Source organism: Myxocyprinus asiaticus, chromosome 44, assembly GCF_019703515.2.
Source record: "Myxocyprinus asiaticus isolate MX2 ecotype Aquarium Trade chromosome 44, UBuf_Myxa_2, whole genome shotgun sequence".
Classification (NCBI taxonomy): domain Eukaryota; kingdom Metazoa; phylum Chordata; class Actinopteri; order Cypriniformes; family Catostomidae; genus Myxocyprinus; species Myxocyprinus asiaticus.
Genome location: NC_059387.1, coordinates 1367445 through 1387597, shown reverse-complemented (window position 1 = coordinate 1387597; position 20153 = coordinate 1367445). Strand labels below are relative to the sequence as shown.

The following is a 20153-nucleotide window of genomic DNA, read 5'->3' as shown; positions in this document are numbered from 1 at the left end:
TTTATTTCTCTAAAAGAGTATATTTCTCTAAAAGAGCGGCACACACGGAACGTCTTTTTAAAGATGCCTTTCTGATTGTGTGTTATTCCTGGTTGCAGTTGTTACCTCTCAACTTCAGATGGTCATGATCGCTGTCTTTCGTGTCTGGGCGCGACCCACATGGAGGCAGCGTTCGTGGATGGTTCATGTTCTCACTGCGAGAACATGACCATGGCAACGTTGCGATCGCGGCTTGCTTTCGTAAGAACAGCGGCTTCCTGCCTCAGTCCTTCTACCTACGGGTTTGAGGCCAGCGCGGCTAGCACTGGGGGCGATTTGGGGACCCCAATGGGATCACCTCCGCCGGGTATCCCCCCACGGACCTCCCATTCCCCAGCATGCTCGTCTGCCCTGATCGGGCTTCCGGATGAGTCCGCCGGCTCATCTCACGGCGAGTCTGGCCTCTTGTTCGGAGCCCGCGAAGCTGATGAGCTCTCGAGCCCAGCATCGGAGAGCGGGCTTGTCCAGTCGAATGCAGAAGCCTCAGCTGAGCTCCCCCCTTCGGGGACGATTGCCCAGTCACAGGCTGATGCAGAGATGATGGACATGCTTTCCCGGGTGGCCGTGAGCATCGGGCTAGAGTGGAACCCTCCGCTCTCCCCTGAACCCTCGCGACTCGATGATTGGTTCCTGGGCTCGCGGCACTGCTCAAAGCAGCCACGCCCCGCTCCAGTGCCTTTCTTCCCGGAAGTGCACGAGGAGCTGACGAAATCGTAGGGGGCAACTTTTACTGCCCGGTCCCGATTCCTCAGTTCCCCCGCCCTCACTACCCTTGATGGCGGGGCGGCCAGGGGCTATACGGCGAATCCCCTGGTGGATAAGGTGCTCGCGGTTCACCTATGCACGCAGAGCGCCGCCACCTGGCGTGGACGCCCAAAGCTCCCGTCCAAGCCCTGTAGGTTCACGTCGTCCCTGATGGCTAAAGCCTACAGTGCTGCTGGACAAGCTGCCTCTGCCCTGCACGCCATGGCTCTCCTGCAGGTCCATCAAGCCAAGCCGTTAAAAGAACTGCACCAGGGTAGTTCCGCCCCAGATCTGATGCAGGAACTGCTCTCGGCAACCGACCACGCTCTACGAGCGATGAAGGTCACGGCGTGGTCTCTCGGGTGGACGAAGTCCACATTAGTGGTCCAGGAGCACCACCTTTGGCTCAACCTGGTCGAGATGGGTGAGGCCGACAAGACATGGTTCCTTGCTGCCCCGATTTCCCTGGCTGGCCAATTCAGCGACACCATCGAGGACTTTGCCCAGCAGTTTTCGACGGTGAAGCAGCAGACGGAGGCTATCCGGCATATCCTGCCCCGGCATGGCTCAAGATCCCGCACCCAGTCTGCTTGTCACCAAGGGCGTCCCCCTGCGGTGACTGCACCGGCTCCGCTGCAGCCCGCCCCTTCGGCCCAGCCCCGGTGTGGAGCCCACCTCAGGAAGCAGATGCCACCCGTCTCACAGTTGGCCGGTAAGAACCCACGGATGTCGTCAAAGCGCCCCTGAGACGGGTGACCCAGGGTCGAAGAAACCCACTCATCTGGAGCTGGTAGGAAGACCACTCCATCCCCCGGTGGAGGGCCGGGTGGAGAATCTTTTGTTGCCTTTTTGTTTGATTACCCAACAGTTCAGCAAAAGAGCGGTTTCCTCCTTCCCTGGGTCACATACCCAGTTTGCACGGTCGTCATCATGACTACTGTCCATGGGTTTTTCATTGCAGGATTGGTGCTCCAGAGTCTTCCCGCCCCTGAGCGCCCAGCTGTGGCACACATCCGCCCCCGATGTGACAGTCTCCATGGGTCATGAGGACAGGCCTCTTTCTCCCCCATCCCAGGCTGTTCTGGGGGTGGTCACAAGGAGCCAGGTAAGTGCTTCGATGTCTCTAGACTCAGCACGGCCACGACGTGGTGTGGCACCTCGAGCTCCGCCCCACCGCGAGGCCCCACCTGCCAGGTACGTCCCACAAAATTTTCCCCTTGGTCCCCCTTGCGTGGAACTTGGATGCATGGCTTGCGCTTTCCAATCCATCACGATGGCTGGTCCGGACTGTCTGACTTGGCTACACGATTCAGTTCACCAGGCGTCTGCCCAGGTTCAGTGGTATCCACTTCACCTTGGTGAAGGATGAAAACGCTGCTACCTTGCGCGTGGAGATCGCTACCCTCCAACGGAAGGGCACGATAGAACCTGTCCCTCCGGCTGAGATGAAGAAGGGGTTTTACAGCCCCTACTTCATCGTACCGAAAAAAGCCGGTGGGTTGTGGCCAATCTTGGACCTGCGAGTACTGAACCGGGCTTTACACAGACTCCCGTTCAAGATACTGACGCAAAAACGCATTCTGGTGAGCATTCGGCATCAAGATTTGTTCGCGGTGGTAGACCTGAAGGACGCGTACTTCCACGTCTCGATTCTACCTCAACACAGACCCTTCCTACGGTTTGCATTTGAGGGTCAGGCGTATCAGTACAAGGTCCTCCCTTTCGGCCTATCATTGTCTCCTCGCATCTTCATGAAGGTCACAGAGGCAGCCCTTGCCCTGTTAAGGGAAGTGGGCATTCGCATTCTCAACTCGATGGCTGGCTAATCCTAGCTCACTCTCGGGACATTTTGTTTGCACACAGGGACTTTGTTTGCTCTCACACCTTAGCCGATTGGGCTTCGGGTCAACTGGGAAAAGAGCAAGCTCCACCCGGTTCAGAGCATCTCTTTCCTCAGTTTGGAGTTGGACTCAGTCTCTTTGACAGCGCGCCTCACCAACAAGTGCGCTCAGTCGGTGCTGGCCTGTTTGAAGGCGTTCAAACAGAAAACAGCGGTTCCACTGAAACTCTTTCAGAGGCTCCTGGGGCATATGGCATCCTCAGCGGTGGCCACCCCGCTCAGGTTGATGCATATGAGACCACTTCAGACTCGAGTCCTGAGATGGGCATGGCAGCGCGGGACACATCGTGTGGTCATCACACCGGTCTGTCACCATCTTTTCAGCCCTTGGACCGACCTCTCGTTTCTACAGGCAGGTGTTCCCCTAGAACAGGTCTCTAGGTGCGTCGTGGTCACAACAGACACCTCCAAAACGGGCTGGGGCACTGTTTGCAATGGGCACGCAGCCGCTGGCTTGTGGACGGGCCCGCAACTGCATTGGCACATCAACTGCCTCGAGTTGTTGGCAATTCTGCACACCCTGCGGAGGTTTCACGTGTTAGTTCGGACAGACAACACGGCAACGGTAGCATATGTCAACTGCCAAGGCGGTCTGTGCTCTCGTTGTATGTTACAACTCACCCTCCGTCTCCTCCTCTGGAGCTAGCAGCACTTCAAGTCACTGTGAGCCATTCACATCCTGGGCAACCTCAACACTACAGCGGACACGCTGACACGGCAGGTTACCCTCAGGGTGGTCCAGCTGATTTGGAGTCGATTCGGACAGGCACAGGTGGACCTGTTCGCCTGCCAAGAATCCTCCCACTGCCCGCTCTGGTACGCCCTGACTGAGGCCCCCCCCGGCATAGACGCGCTGGCACACAGCTGGCCCCCTAGACATGATCACTCAGGCTAGGGCCCCCTCTACGAGGCGCCTGTATGCCTTTAAGTGGCGTCTGTTCGCTAAGTGGTGTTCTTCCCGACGGGAAGACCCCAAGAGATGTGCAGTTGGATCAGTGCTTTCCTTCCTGCAGTCGCCTTCCACCTTGAAGGTGTACGTTGCCGCCATAGCAGCACACCACGACACAGTCGACGGTAAGTTCTTAGGGAAGCACGACCTGATCATCAGGTTCCTGAGAGGCGCCAGGAGGCTGAATCCCTCCAGACCGCGCCTCGTTCCTCGTTCGGTCTACAGAGAGCCCCCTTTGAGCCTTTGCAGTCAGCCAAGCTTAAGGCACTCTCCTTGAAGACTGCCCTCCTGACTGCACTCACTTCCATCAAGAGGGTAGGTGACCTGCAAGCGTTCTCTGTCAGCGAAACGTGCCTGGATTTCGGTCCGGGCTACTCTCACGTGATCCTGAGACCCCGACCGGGCTATGTGCCCAAGGTTCCCACGACCCCTTTAGGGACCAGGTGGTGAACCTGCGAGCGCTGCCTCAGGAGGAGGCAGACCCAGCCCTGTCGTTGCTGTGTCCGGTGCACGCTTTATGCATCTATTTGGATTGCACGCAGAGCTTTAGGATCTCTGAGCAACTCTTTGCCTGCTTTGGTGCACAGCGGAAAGGAAGCGCTGTCTCCAAGCAGAGGATCGCCCACTGGCTCATTGACACCATAGCTATGGCATATCATGCCCAGGACATGCCACCCCCGGTAGGGCTATGAGTAGAACCTTTGCAAGGTTCTACAACCTCTGGGTGGGACCGTTTTCATCCCAGGTAGTGGCACACAATACAAGCGGATAAGCCCTGGATAGCCGGCCAGGTGTATCGCTTGCACATAGCGCCTTTCACCTCTTCTGAGCTGAAGATGTGTGCCATTAATTCCCAGTAGTGTTCACAAACTATGTTCCCTGGTTGACTTCCTCCGAGCCTTGTGGCAGTCGAGTTTACGGAGAGACTCGCTGCCGGCCCAGTACACGTGCTAGCTAAGAGCCCTGTTCTGGGGTAGGTGCTCCGCATGTGGTGGTTCCCTGTAAGATAACCCCATGAGATATATATCTTCCCCTAATTCGCTTCCCTGTTGGCAAACTGTGTCTTCCTTGGGCAGAGCCCCTCTGTCACAGTCTTTAAGTTTGTAGTAACTCCTCCCCCATTGGGTAGGATCTACCTTGAGACTCTCCACATGGTCTTCAAGACATGCTGAGTGACTCCAGCCAGGTCTCCTAAGCAACCAAATTGGCCCAGTTGCTAGGGAGGGTAGAGTCACATGGGGTAACCTCCTCGTGGTCACAATAATGTGGTTCGCTCTCGGTGGGGCGCGTGGTGAGTTGTGTGTGGATGCCGTGGAGAATGGCATGAAACCTCCACACGTGCTTTGTCTCCACTGTAACGCACTCAACAAGCCACGTGATAAGATGCGCAGACTGACGGTCTCAGACGTGGAGGCAACTGAGATTCGTCCTCTGCCACCCAGATTGAGGTGAGTCACTATGCCACCACAAGGACTTAGAGCACATTGGGAATTGGGCATTCCAAATTGGGGAGAAAAAAAAAAGCATTCACTTGTGCCTCGATTGGACTCATTTATTTAATAACGCGGCAACAATTGTGATAAGACATGCCGGTGTTATGGACGTCGCCAATTTTTAGTCACTATCACTATTGTTGCAGCTGTTAGAATACAGTTGTGACTTCAGTTGTTTGATCATACAGACAACACTCTAACTGTTACTGTACGCTGTTGTATGAACGGGACATTTCAAGACTCACACCTGTAAGTAAATACGGTTGTCAATCCCAAACACTGTGTGAACGTAGCCTAAATGTTTGAATGTTTTCAAACTGATTTCCCAACAGATAAAACAGACAGTCCCACCCCAAACACACACCACTGGTTGAGTCAATGTTGCTGATCACGAATATGAATAGCACTAGTATTTCTGTTATATTTGAAGGCCAGTGCAGTTTACCATGGCATATGTGTCATCTTTATCAAAGTACATTTCACCGGGCTTCCACAATTTGCTTCTTTTTCTTTCATTCACATTGTTTGTGAATTTCACCCTACTGGGCTATTATGCCAAAACTCACATCTTTGGTTGAGTCAATGTTGCTGTGTCAGGTTAGGGTGCATTTTCCAAAAGCACCGTTAGTCAACAATGGTTGCAAGTTCCATTGTTACCAACATTTTAACAATTTGGTGTTTCCCGAAAACATACTTCCAACGAACATTCGCAAACAGCATTGCACAGTTGTGTGGTTGGAACTACAGCTCTGTACCTGTAGTTAGAAGCATAGTTCCTTGTTCGTTTGCTATGTGAACATCATTTGACTTCACTGAGGCTTCTATATCTTTCATTCCATATACTGTATATCTTTCATTCTGTCAAGACTTTGACCATGTTTACATGCATTTAAGAAAACAGCTTATTCTGGGGTTTTGTAGAAACATCTGTTAAACATCTGAAACATCACATAAACCTGAATGCAGCCATTTAAGGGATTAAAGACTGTTAAGAGAAAGTGCTTTATCATACTCTGTTTCTGTCGGAGAACACAGCATTTATGTGTTTATGTTAAAGGGATAGTTCACCCAGAAATAACATTCTCTCATCATTTACTTAAACTCATGCCATCCCAGATATCTATGACTTTCTTTCTTCAACAAACTACAAACAATGATTTTTAGAAGAATATCTCAGCTCAGTAGGTCCATACAAGTAGATGGTGATCAGCACTTTAAAGCTCCAAAAACCACAGACAATCATAGTAAAAGTAATACATACAACTCAAGTGATTAAAATAAATTAATGGGAATCAGTTCACTGTGCCTCTCGCATGATGTAAGAGCTGGCATATTCAAATGAAATCAAAACCAATGAAGTTTGTGAACAGCATTCTCTTGTAAACAAACACTTCAGGTTGTATCGCGGCAGTTCTGGCGTGAACATGCCAACGTGCCTACGTTACATGAGAGGCTGCATGAACTAGATACCCTCATGGACGTGCGAAACCCCATTATTGTAGCATATGTATCTTTTGCATTACGCAGTGCATGCTGCTTTCGTGTCTTCAGCAGCTTTCTGGTGTACATGTAAATGAGCTTTTACTCCACCCCCTGCGTAACATCATTAACGACAGCTATATGTTGTTGAACAAACGTGGGTCGAATGTTGGATGTGCGACATACACTGGCAGCCAAAAGTTTGGAATAATGTACATATTTTGCTCTTATGGAAAGTAATTGGTTCTTTTATTCACCAAAGTGGTATTCAACTGATCACAATGTATAGTCAGGACATTAATAATGTGAAAAATTACTATTACAATTTGAAAAAAAAAAAAAAAAAACTTAAACTACTTCAAAGAGTTCACATCAATAAATCCTCCACATGCAGCAATGACAGCTTTGCAGATCCTTGGCATTCTAGCTGTCAGTTTGTCCAGATACTCAGGAGACATTTCACCCTACACTTCCTGTAGCACTTGCCATAGATGTGGCTGTCTTGTCGGGCACTTCTCATGCACCTTACAGTCTAGTTGATCCCACAAAAGCTCAATGGGGTTAAGATCCATAACATTCTTTTCCAATTATCTGTTGTCCAATATCTGTGTTTCTTTGCCCACTCTAACCTTTTCTATTTGTTTTTCTGTTTCAAAAGTGACTTATCTTTGCAATTCTTCCCATAAGGCCTGCACCCCTGAGTCTTCTCTTTGCTGTTGTACATGAAACTGGTGTTGAGCGGATAGAATTCAATGAAGCTGTCAGCTGAGGACATGTGAGGCGTCTATTTCTCAAACTAGAGACTCTGATGTACTTATCCTCTTGTTTAGTTGTACATCTGGCCTTCCACATCTCTTTCTGTCCTTGTTAGAGCCAGCTGTCCTTTGTCTTTGAAGACTGTAGTGTACACCTTTGTATGAAATCTTCAGTTTTTTTGGTAATTTCAAGCATTCTATAGCCTTCATTCCTCAAAACAATGACTGACTGACGAGTTTCTAGAGAAAGCTGTTTCTTTTTTGCCATTTTTGACCTAATATTGACCTTCAGACATGCCAGTCTATTGCATACTGTGGCAACTCAAAAACAAACACAAAGACAATGTTAAGATTCATTTAACGAACCAAACTGCTTTCAACTGTGTTTGATATAATGACAAGTTATTTTCTAGTACCAAATTAGCAATTTAGCATGATTTCTCAAGGATAAGGTGTTGGAGTGATGGCTGCTGGAAATGGGGCCTGTCTGGATTCGATCAAAAATTACTTTTTTTCAAATAGTGATGGTGCTGTTTTTTACATCAGTAATGTCCTGACTATACTTTGTGATCAGTTGAATGCCACTCTGGTAAATTAAAGTACCAATTTCCTTCTTAAACAGCAAAATCTGTACATTATTCCAAACTTTTGTCTGCCAGTGTAGTTACTTCAGTTTCAGGATACAGTCTATAACTAGTTAATTTTTCTAATGATGCATCATACTATGGTGGTTAAGCAGTGTTTTACATCATTGTACGGGAAACACATCCCTGGTCTGTATGCTCATACATGTAGAGCAATGTTTTGATAGTGTCACACAATCACAGCGTTACACCATTAATCAACCTACCAATGGCTTTCTTAAAGTTGACTTTGCATATTAAGCTAGGATATGAAAAAGTATTTTAACATTTAAAAAAAAAAAAAATCATCTTAATGTTAGTAATTTCACTACTTTTATTACGCATGCAGAAAACACATTTGGTAAATGGAGCCAAAGTTGATGGACATTTTATATTTGCAGTTTTCCTCACTGAATTTGATATTAATTTGAGAGTAATGTGAGGCTGTCAGTCCAATCTCTGCTCTCCTGCATGACGGGATCTCTCCATCTGAATATCATAAGAGTGTGTAGCAGTAATTCAACCTGAACTGATCCGTATGCTAACGTCATCTCTGATGTCCGGTGAGGGACACCTTTTGATCATTTATTTAAGTCAGATTCGAGACCCAGAGCTGTCTTTACTCTTGCTTATGATACCTGCTTCTTTTCATCATGTTTTTTTCCTTCCTTTTTTTGGCATGTCTTGCAAGCGTAACGCAACCTTCCCAGAGTGCCGTGCTGTGGGGACACTTCCCATGCGGGGTGTTAGGAGCACCATGGGAGGTTAAAGTTCACGGCAGAGAGGAAGTGACAAGCTGTGAAATGTAAAAGACCAATTTCTTCCACATGTTGCGGCACTCTGAGAACAGAGCGAGCTGTCAGCTAGCATCACGCTTAAAATGGGACAGGTTGCTACCCAGCAGACCTGTCACAACTCATTTGTAATTAAAAAGCCTATGTGATGTTTAAAGCTGAGCACCCCAGAAACTTTTTTCATGCTCCGCTCTGTTAAATAAAGATGAGTGCTGCCAAAAGACAGAACAAGAGATTAATAACAGAACAATGCTCTTTGTGCTAGATCAATACCAAATGAGCCGGCGTCGGACTGGTCCGGTGGTGTCAAGATGTTCCGTGACCCGAGAGAGGATGGAGAGCTCGGTGAAATTAAAACTACTCTACACATGGACATGAGCAAGAGGAAACTGCTTATTTGCCTCTTTCCTGTCCAAACTAATCTTTAAGCAATGGGAGAGCTGGCCATTTTACAGCATAAATTACACAACCATTAAAGTCTAGAATATACTTCACACAAGTACGCATACGCAGAGGCGAGCTGCTGCTGTGTACCCCGCGTGACTACCGTGTGCATTTTTCATTCCCCTTTTTGATTTGTAACTAGTAGCACCTAATAAACAAGCAAATAATAAAAAAAGAGCACTAGAGCAAATAGTTTTCCTAAAATTTATGTCCACATATGTGGACAGCAGGACTAAGTTGTGAAATTTTAAATAATACCAAGCTATAGAAAGTCATATTTTTTATCGATTTATTTATTTATTTGTTTTTATCAAATTGTATATTATGTTTCCAGGAGTGTTGGTTATTTATGTTTTTGAGACGTTACAGATATTACAGCTGATTTTCTATAAAGCTGAATAAATAATTCTTATTCAAAGTAATGTCCAGCATCATCCAATTACTGCTAACCATGTTAAAATAAAATTATACATTATAAATTCTGAATCTATGTACTGATTGTCATTGTTCCATATCTGCCAAACATGTTGAGTGGTCCAAACATCATTTGCAGCCTGAAACTGTATTTTTTGGTTGGATTTTAGGAGGGAATGCACTTAGCTGCATAGAAAGCTATAGGATACTCACTTGCTCCCTTGCTCCCTATTTAGTGAATGACTTAACCTCTAGTGTGCTCTCTGTCTGCACTGGTCTCAGTTAGAAATGCACCTTATGTTCATCCTAACTCCATATAAAGCCTCTAAAACAAAAAATTTCAGCTTTTGCATGAACACATTTATTCTCATTGACCCCATTTACATGCACTTAAGAAAACGGTTTATTTCAGGGTTTTTGCAGAAAGTGGCATTCTGAAACACCATGTAAACGCACTCAATGTAAAATTGCATAGTAATTAAAAAGGAATGCATTTACTAATGATAATGAATGGAACTGTATTGTACAGTGATAACAAATTAAAAAATAACAAAATGTATATTAAAATGAAGCAAAGTGACCCACAGATGTGTTAATGTTGAAAGTTATTCAAAATAACTAACATGTTTTTTATTTTTTATTTTGAGGGAATAAGGTCCCGTTTTCCACATATGTGGACTTGTTTATCAGCGCGCTGACGTGCGAGAAATGTATGCCTTTTTTAAAGTGGCATTTCAAACGAAACTAGAGACGCTACTCTTTACACCCAAACACGTTTCAATGAAAAAATGTAAAGAGGTTTCTTACCAGAGGCATTTTTGTTGGTGCTGCACCCGTAGTAGCGCTTCACAGAAATCTACGCCATGTTGTTGTCACGTGACACAGTGCGCCAGAAATTTAACCCTTAAATAACAGTGTAGAGTCTTGTGAATGGTATTTGGTTTAAATTAATTTAAATTATGTGTCGTCTATAGCGAAGCTAAAGTACATCATCCACACATGTGGACGTGGGGTTACACAAGGTTTATAAAAAAAAACAAAAACATTTTTTAAGCTTTTTGGTAAATAATAATAATAATAATAATATAATAATAATAATAATAATAATAATAATTGGCCATGTTGCTTGGGTGCTTTGTGTAGTTGATATGCAGTTGTTAAAGTATTTTGAATGTTTTTAACGTGTTGTTGATGTTCGGGAAGCCCAACTGCTTAAGCATGGTGCTAGTAATCCAAAAGTAATGGGTTTGATTCCAAAGAAAAACGACCATGGGTGGCTTTTTATGCAGTGCAATGTGGTTGCTGGTTGCAAAGGTTTTGTGGGTGGTTTCCAGGGCATTGATATGTGATTTTTAAGGTGTTATACATGGGCCAGAAAGCAACCACCCTAAAACAGCTCAAAACAACCTAGCAACAACACACTTAACACCAAGTCAATATGGGTGATTCTCATAAAAAAATAAAAAAATAAAAAAATAATAATAATAATAATAATAATAATAATAATAATAATTTATATATATATATATATATATATATATATATATATATATATATATATATATATATATATATATTGCTTAAAGAAAAGGAAGACTACATTCGTCTTCCGGATGAAAATTTTGATTAGCGAAAGTATGTGCCGTTTGCTAATGCAGCAACGGCTGATGATGATAGCATTCAGTGAGAATTGTCGATCATAAGAAAAGCTGAGTTATTTTAGTGAGCTTCATTTACAGAGAAAACAATTTGGCGTGAACTGGTTATGGCGCGGCGTTGATCTCAGGGGACGTGCTTTAGTCCAAATGTAGAAGGTTCATTTTCTCCGCTTAAATGCCCGAACAGACTCTAACTGGCACCTGCCACTCTGCCGTTTGTGTCTGTCTGGGGGGGCAGAAGTCCTACCTGGCAGCGACGCAGAGGAGCGGGTGGAGGTGTTTGTGTGGGGAGGAGGCCCCTGATTGTAGCTCTGCCGTGGGTGAGAGGGGATCTGCAGGGTGAAGCTGTGCTCTGGAACCCTGGTGCTGCCTCGCGGAAGTCTCTTCACCTGCACAGAGAGACAATGACTAATTGACAAACACTGATTATAAACGGCACAATGAGTCAGCTGGCAAGTAGATGTCATATAAAGCAATCTTCTCAACTGGTTCAGATTGTACATTGGACATCAAGTGGCGATCCAACACAGTTCCAAACGTAACCCATATTTAAAGATCACATGAAATCAAAATGGGAGATTTGTGCCTTTTAGTCCATGTCTATTTTAGGCCATCTATATGCTTGTGCATTGCTAAAAGTTGACAAAACTAACTTTAACGGATATACTATGCTTAAATTTACCATCTTTCTACTATGGGAAAACAGACCAAAAATACTGATAGATCAATTTGCACTACAAAGTGTACAGTAGTAAGTGGCCTCCCAATTTTTCAGCCTTTAGTATTTTTCCCATTCATTTCTTCTATAGGGATTTCATGAAGTACAGTACTTCACAAAAGAGTTCATGTCATGAACCAATCCAACCAGCTCTGAGGTGAATCACAACATTACAAATTTTGATTTGGACAAGATAAAGGTACAAGACTCTACACTTGACTTGTACACTTGACACTTGTAATGAGGGAATGAACAACAATCTCAAGAAGCATTGTGAATGATGAAATCAAATTAAAAAGGACAGAAAAATAGAAAATTAGAGATTAAAAGTTCTTGATTATAAGCATGTTAACAACATATTTTATGTTTATTGCAAAATATTCTTATTCAAGTAGTTTATGAGTGTAAGGAGAGCGACTCGATTGTGTCATTCACATAGGAGAGGACAGTTGCTGTAGAGCTCTTTTGGCACACTTTGTTGGGCGGAATTCTCTGATTGGTGGATCTTTCTCTTCAGGATCATGGGTATTGAAGTTATTCAGCAGGAATTCTGCTTATTAAACACATTTTCTTGTTTATGAAGCTAAAATGACAGAATAATGGCTTTAACAGCTTCAAAGTTTGGCCTTTAACAGGTTTATAAGCTATCGCTAATAATCATTTCCCCTATTAAAAAAATCAAATAAAGTATGTGGGATTTTACAGAATCCGATTGATGCGTTCAACAAAATAAAAAAATAAAAAATAAATAAAAAACATGACAAAACACGTGATTAATAGTTGTATTTTATTCTCACAATTTCTCAACAGTACAAAATACCACACTGTTTCACTGTCTAATTGGCAGTCCTAGACTCAATCTACAAACATTTCTTGCTCTCTTTTTGAAAGAAAATCACCAGAATTCTGCATAATGGATTTAAATATGTTAAAATGTGTCAAACATATCTGAGAGTACTATATTCTTATCGGTAGTTGAACTTTTTGTGACTGATTATTATAATCCTGTAAAAAAAAAAAAAAAGCTTTCTGTGCAGATGTGCAGCAGCAGTGGGCCTACTAATCGCTTACACTTACTACACCTATTAATCCCCAAGCATTACAGTATAATACTGCTAATATTAATCCATATTTCATTAGTATTATATGAACACTGTATAAGCAGATTTAGAGACACCGTGGCTCTGCTTCTTAATTTCATTAAGTAACAGGATCAATGTTGCTTCTCAAATCTATCTGGATCTGTTTAGAAAAGATGCCATTTGTTTACAATCTGGCTCTAATTGTCTAATTTTCTTGCTAGAGCCATTTACACACACACACACGCACACAGACACTAAACAGGCCCTATTCTTTTAGAATCCCCATCTTCTGCTCACACACAGTTCACTCAAGGTGACTGCAGTGGTTCACTCAATGAAAGTATTGAAAGACATCACTGTAAGTTTTTTATTTTTACATGTATTTTAAGATGTGTCTATTTTCCAGTAAGTTTTGAAGATGTACCTGGAAGTAGATGTTGCAGAGCCAGTTGTCCAGGTCAGTGGAGAGCAGATGCTCGATTTTGCGGAACTGGTTGAGCGATGCGTTTGGACCGCCGCGCAGCAGAGGAGTCTTGAACTTGCCCTTGAGGAGTTTGAGGGAGCAGTCGCAGACGGGGAACGCACCCCAGCTCACCACAGAACTGACATAACTGTGATCGCCAGGCAGAGACAACAGCCTGAACACTAGAACACTGGATGGCAACAGGTCACATGATGCAGGCAAGACCTGAAAGAGACATTTCTCAGATGAATACAGTGAGAAAAAATCACCTAAAACATATAAATAAAATAAAAATGAAAATAAATCAGTTTTAATCTAAATAAATTGAACAGAGAGATATAAGGGTATAAGCTTCTTTGTAATCATGGTGTTCAACCTAAAAAATCCATAAAATTGTGACAACCTTGTAAACCCTGGCACTCAGTAGGTCCAAACAACAAGGCCAGTTTAATTTAGGCTAAACCTGAAACCATGTTACTTGACACCCTTTTAACCATTTTGGCTTTATTTATTTAGTACCTTTAACCTAGGATTTAATTAATATTTTTATTTAATATTTATGTTCATTGCTAGTGAATAGCGAAACCCCAGAAGAAAAGGAGGAATGAGTCAAAATACATGCTTGTGGTAATCAACATAATGCCACAAATTCTGTTGATTGAGCTGAACTTGTATTGAATCCGGAACATTCATTTAATCGGCATTCAAACATATTAGTTCAAAAGGTTAAGCCCCATTGTTAGAAGAAATAGCTAAAACTTTGACGTTATTTTTATTATTATTATTTATTTTATTTATTTATTTTTTTCAGTTTCAATAACCTATTTTCAAGACTAATTTTCCTATTTTTTTTTTTTTTTTTTTTTTTTATTCGGGGAAAACATGAAATATAATTAGGTGAAGTTGGATTGTGCCGGACCACATTATCCACTAACTTTAACCATTACTATTAGTTTCACACTTTGGCAACATGAAGAGCTGTTTCAACAGAATTAATCTGTTAAAACAAGAACATGAAATTCATAATTTCGAAAAGGTTTGCAATGTAAAAAGGGTCAATTCTTCATGAGTATGCGCACACTGATATTTTTTATCTGACCTCAAGATGACGCAACTTTGGCTATGATTATGGCTGATTTCAGGAAGCTGTCTCTGGAAGAACGCCAGCACATGACGATCCAAATATAACAGTCGTGACACACAAGGACACATGTAAGCTAAACAAACACAGTAAAGAGCAAATGTGGAATATCAAGAGAAATCCCAGCGTTGAACACGCAGAGATCCTTATTTACCCATCGAGGAGGACACAGACCTTTAAAAAATGAACTGCCAGAAAGAAGCACTTGACTTCATCAATCACATGGAATATTCCATCCCTCCATTAGGAGTAATGGAAAATGGAGAAGACTTGTTGTATCACATTCATCATGTGTTGCTCTTCCAATTGCTTTGTGCTTGCACCTAAAAAAAAAATGGCACCAATTCCCTGAGTCAGGCCTCAAATTTATGCCATAATCTCCTGCATTATACATATTGAAAAATATTTCATACGCTTAATTTACTGAAAATAAGCAAGAACACTGCTGACTGTATCAATCGGAAGGAAAAGGAGATTAAAAAAGGAGAGAGAGAGAGAGAGAGTGGAAAACACAATGAAAAGAGTAAGACGTTTGTTTGAGGCCTGTGTCAGTTCTCAGGTGGAACAGCTGCATGCTGGGAATCTATTAAACTATCACAGCGATCATGTTTAATTCAAAACAGACCTGTGTTTACTGAGCAAACGCCACAATAGAAGAGAGAAAACTCAGATCAAACTTCTAAAGAATAGTTTAAAGGCATATTTCGGGTTCAGTGCAAGTTACTGTAAGATTAATCGACAATGTTTGTGCCATAATGTCGATTACCACAAAAAAAACAAAAAAAAAAACCATAAATAATAATAATAATTTAGATAGTCCCTCCTTTTCTTTGAAGAAAAAATTTGGGTTACAGTGAGGCACTTACAATAGAAGTCAATGGGGCCAAACCGTAAACGTTAAAATATTCAAGATTTTCAGTGAATAATGATTTAATCTTTCATCTTGTTCACACAGAGTATGACTTCAGAAGGCTTGGAAATGTGTGCACAAGTTGTATGAACGTATCAGACTAGATCAAAAAGAAGTGCCATTGTATGGAAAAGTGCTGTGTCAAGATTTGTCCGAATTTCTACTTTTGTTCTCCACTGAAACAATAACATGATGGTAAGTAAATAATGACAAAATATACAATTTTAGGTCACTTTTTCCTTTAAGTTGGCTTCCATCATGGTCCTCTGGTCTAATTCTGCCTTTAAACAGAATGAATGAAGGTTTTTGATCTAGACTGAAGCTCCATAAAACAACAGCATGAAGAGACTTCAGATTGGCAAAGAAGTGAAAGATTCTTCTTATCTTCTGTTTCCTTGTCTGGACTATCACAACTTTCACATCCCACTTAAAGGAAAGACTCAAATCTGCAAGAAGGATCAAACCAGAGCAACTCTATAAACACCAGCCAGAGATACACAAGAAAAAACTCATGAGCCGGAGCATTCCTCCTACCATCGCTAATTCCTCGTTTCCTCTGCGAAAGCTGCAAGAAAAACAGGCGAGGCCAGAACATGCTCTAATGTGGGCAGCTGCGAAAAGCAAATGAGCCAATTACACACAAATCTGATGGAAATCTTCAAAACATAAACATCAACAACAGCAACAGGATTGGCTATAAATAAGAGCTGGTAGAGAATAGAGGAGTCTGACACAAGACAATCTCAATGGAGCGCTAAACGATCGCCTGCCAAATCAGAGCCCACGGTTTTGGACAAGAGAGGAGTATTCAGTTAAAGCGGCCCACTCCCTTTCCTTCGTGTCAAATGCTTCTGTCTGCAGATACGGGCCTGATGCTGCACAAACACTTGCTAGATTTGTGCCTTTATTTATTGACTGAGATCAAACCTTTAGTTTCTTTTTTTACAGTGTTTGCGCAACAACATTGATATTCCTCAAAAATTCTGGTTAAGGTTTGCCCTAAACATCTAACCCTAAAAATGAAACTTCTGTAATTAATTCAGTCAGAAGTATTTAATGTAAAGACACTTTATATTAACATTCCCTTTGTTCAGGGTTTATAAAGGGGTTCATTAATGACTAATAAGTCATTTACAAATGAATTTTAAATCTTTGATATTCAATGATAACAAAATGAACAAAAAGGCGGATTTCATGCAATACCTGCCAAATAGTGAGAATTTTAACTTGTTATATGTTTATGTTATAGTTTATGTGAATGTGAATAGTGCTACTCCGAGTGCTGTCCCGACTTACCCAGTCCTAGTTACCAAAAAGTCCTCTGCAAAAACACTTTTCAGCTCGTCATGTTCATTTACAGCAGATATCATATAATAAAGCCTGATGACCATTAAACCAGACTGAACTTTATGTGCACAGGCTTCTAATGTTGGCAAATCCTTAAAACATTTGTATATATATATATATATATATATATATATATATATATATATATATATATATATATATACACACACACACACAAATACATATATATACTATTGGTCAAAAGTTTGAAACACTTGACTGAAAAGTTTCTCATGATCTTAAAAATCTTTTGATCTGAAGGCGTATGCTTAAATGTTTGAAATTAGTTTCGCAGACAAAAATATAATTGTGCCACCATATTAATTTATTTAATTATAAAACTAAAATTTAATAATAATGAAAGAAAAGTTTTTGAAATTGATGACTTGGATCAAATAATAAAGAAAAGCAGCCAATAAGTGCCCAACATAGATGGGAACTCCTTCAATACTGTTTAAAAAGCATCCCAGGGTGATACCTCAAGAAGATGGTTGAGAAAATGTCAAGAGTACATGTCTGCAAATTCTAGGCAAAGGGTGACTACTTTGAAGATGCTAAAATATAACACAGTTTTGATTTATTTTGGATTTTGTTTAGTCACAACATAATTCCCATAGTTCCATTTATGTTATTCCATAGTTTTGATGACTTTACTATTATTCTAAAATGTGAAGAAAAAAAAAATATTATAATAAAGAATGAGTAAGTGTTTCAAAACTTTTGACCGGTAGTGTATATATTTGTGTCCAATTTACAATAAGGTACATTTTCATAGGTTACTAATGTTGAATATGTGTTATGAAGCATTTATAAGATGCGAGGTGTGGTCTTTTCTCCCTAACATTTATTAACCATATAGAGCCACTTTTGCAGTGCAAAGCCAGTTTGTTGATTAGTGTCCACAGTCAACAGACAACAAAACGCATGCTGAGTGGCAATCATAATATGGCAATCATAGTCTCAAGACAACTAGAAATAATTTGTACAAGATGGCGAAATCATATGATATCATTCAACTTGGCTCGTACGAAAAGGTACTACTTTATTTCCCATAGAGACTAACCAATAAGAAAAGAGAATTTCCAACTGATTCAAAACAGGAGTAAATTACTCATGCCATATTTATTTTTGCAATACAAACGACTGATGTATGTCAAAAACCTGTAATACGTTGTCCTTGTTTCATTCCAAACCCAGATGTTTACTTCTTCTGTGATTTTCCAATTAAAATCATGGTTAGGTTTAGGTTTGGGTTAGGGGTTAAACAAGAGAAAAATCATAAAAATGATTCGTTATAACAATAATCATTCATTGGTTTGATAATTGTTTTTCTATGGGATTAAAAGTCTTATGTTTTTTTGTGTGAGCCAACTTGCACCTTCTCTTACGATTTCGCCATCTCGTACTATCAATACGACTTGTCCTGAGACCTGGTTGGTGTAAACAGTAAAGCGGCTCTGATGCAACATTTCATTTACACAGAACTAAAGACTACAACCTAAACTTACCCCTGCTACCCTGAAAGCACCACTATTTCCTGAAGGATTTGCACATCTAGTTTTTTCTTCATTTCTCAGTGAGGGAGTTTTACTTCTGATACCACTGGAATGTTTCACAGCATTTGTACTTTCTTTTCATCCCAATAAACCGCTCTGCTCTTATATAAATGCATTATAAATCTGATTTGCATTCATGCACTAAATGTCACGATGGAAAAGCAGTTGTTTTATTCACAGTGAATGTCCCTCCAGTCAAAGCAAGAGCTTTCAGCAGCAGTTTTTAATACAGTCTCTTTCCACTCCCATACACACACTTACTGTTTAATATCACTTTTCATAAGCTTCATTCTGCCTCTATATTCCACAACTCAAGTGGAACCTCACTGAGAATGACTGCAGTGTGTCTGCACTGGAGTTTAGTTCTGTCCAACAAGGGGATGAGGGACACATGAATCCTACTGGATTTGAATATTGCATACTGAAAAGTCCAGTATACACTAACGTATAACATGCACATATTTTCCTTTCATATAGATGTTGGTACAGTACATAAATGAAAACCTAACTGTGTAAAAACAGTTTGTTTTATTTATCTATTTATTTTTGTGACACGGCAAATATTTTCTGGAATATTTTATTGCGCTTGCCAATGGTTGCATTCTGCGGTCAGATATTTTCATATAATGACCATTAATCTGAATAATTGACCATTGTCCCCAATTTCATGTTTAGCTGTGCCAGTTCATATACACACTCACACATAATAAAACAATTTACACAAATCAAATCAATATTTCATGTTGATATTTTTATTTATTTGGTTAAAAGCCATGCAGTAAGTGGTATATTAAACCTGGCTATTTTGCAGTAATGACCAGCTGACTGTACATCATCGCTTATATACAGTATTTTTCTTTGGACATCCTTTTCTCCTCACATGTGTTTTCATTTGCAATTGTTCAAAAAAGTAGCCTAATTGATATAATTAATAATATTAACAATTATAATACAGTGGCCCTCAAAAGTATAAGGACAATTAAGCCACAAAGTCATGTTATTTGTTTTCAATCGAAGAGCTTCATAGCATCAATGCAGTAAAAAATAAATAATAATAAAATCTGTTTGAGCTTGGCTAAAAGCTTTGAAAACACACCGAAAATGGATATGCATTCCAAACTCATTATTTTTGCCAACACTCTGATAAATGCCATCAGTAGTACGACACATGACAGATGACTGCGACGATGATTGATAGCGGTCAAATATCCCACGAACATTAACGTAAAGGTGTTGGGGTTTGATCGCTGTGCTTTTTAATGAAGCATGAATCTACTCACATCCTTTAACATGAGCGCTTGTGTTGTTGAGGTTAAATATATGGCAGTGCTGCAAGGTCTCGGGAGGGCAGTTTGCAGAGGTTTTCTTACCATGTACAGGCTCTGGTTAATGCTGAGCTCTGTGTCCCTGTATCGGCCGTGGTGTTGCACGGGATCAGTGCTCGCAGCCCACCGCTGCTCCTGCAGACGAGACCAGCGCAGTGTGTGGCCGCCCAGCTGAGTGTGTAGGGACACGCTCACGGAGTACAGACCGCTGGGCAGCTTCTCTCTCACCGCTCGCAGACATACAACATGCACCTCTATGTGCTGCGGAGTGTGTATCCATTCCACCTGCAGAAATAGCAAGTTTAGTGGACTTTACAAA

General features: G+C 41.7%; 1 protein-coding gene across 1 annotated transcript in view; it reads right to left on the bottom strand.

The window, feature by feature from the left end:
- ofcc1 (orofacial cleft 1 candidate 1) overlaps nucleotides 1-20153 on the bottom strand; it is a 180593-nt gene that overhangs the window by 136414 nt on the left and 24026 nt on the right. Inside the window, exons 7-9 of the mRNA XM_051686771.1 lie at nucleotides 19880-20119; nucleotides 13517-13780; nucleotides 11540-11681 (exon numbers count right to left, since the gene is read on the bottom strand). Of these exons, the coding sequence (XP_051542731.1) occupies nucleotides 11540-11681; nucleotides 13517-13780; nucleotides 19880-20119 (646 nt within the window). The remainder of the gene's footprint in view (nucleotides 1-11539; nucleotides 11682-13516; nucleotides 13781-19879; nucleotides 20120-20153) is intronic.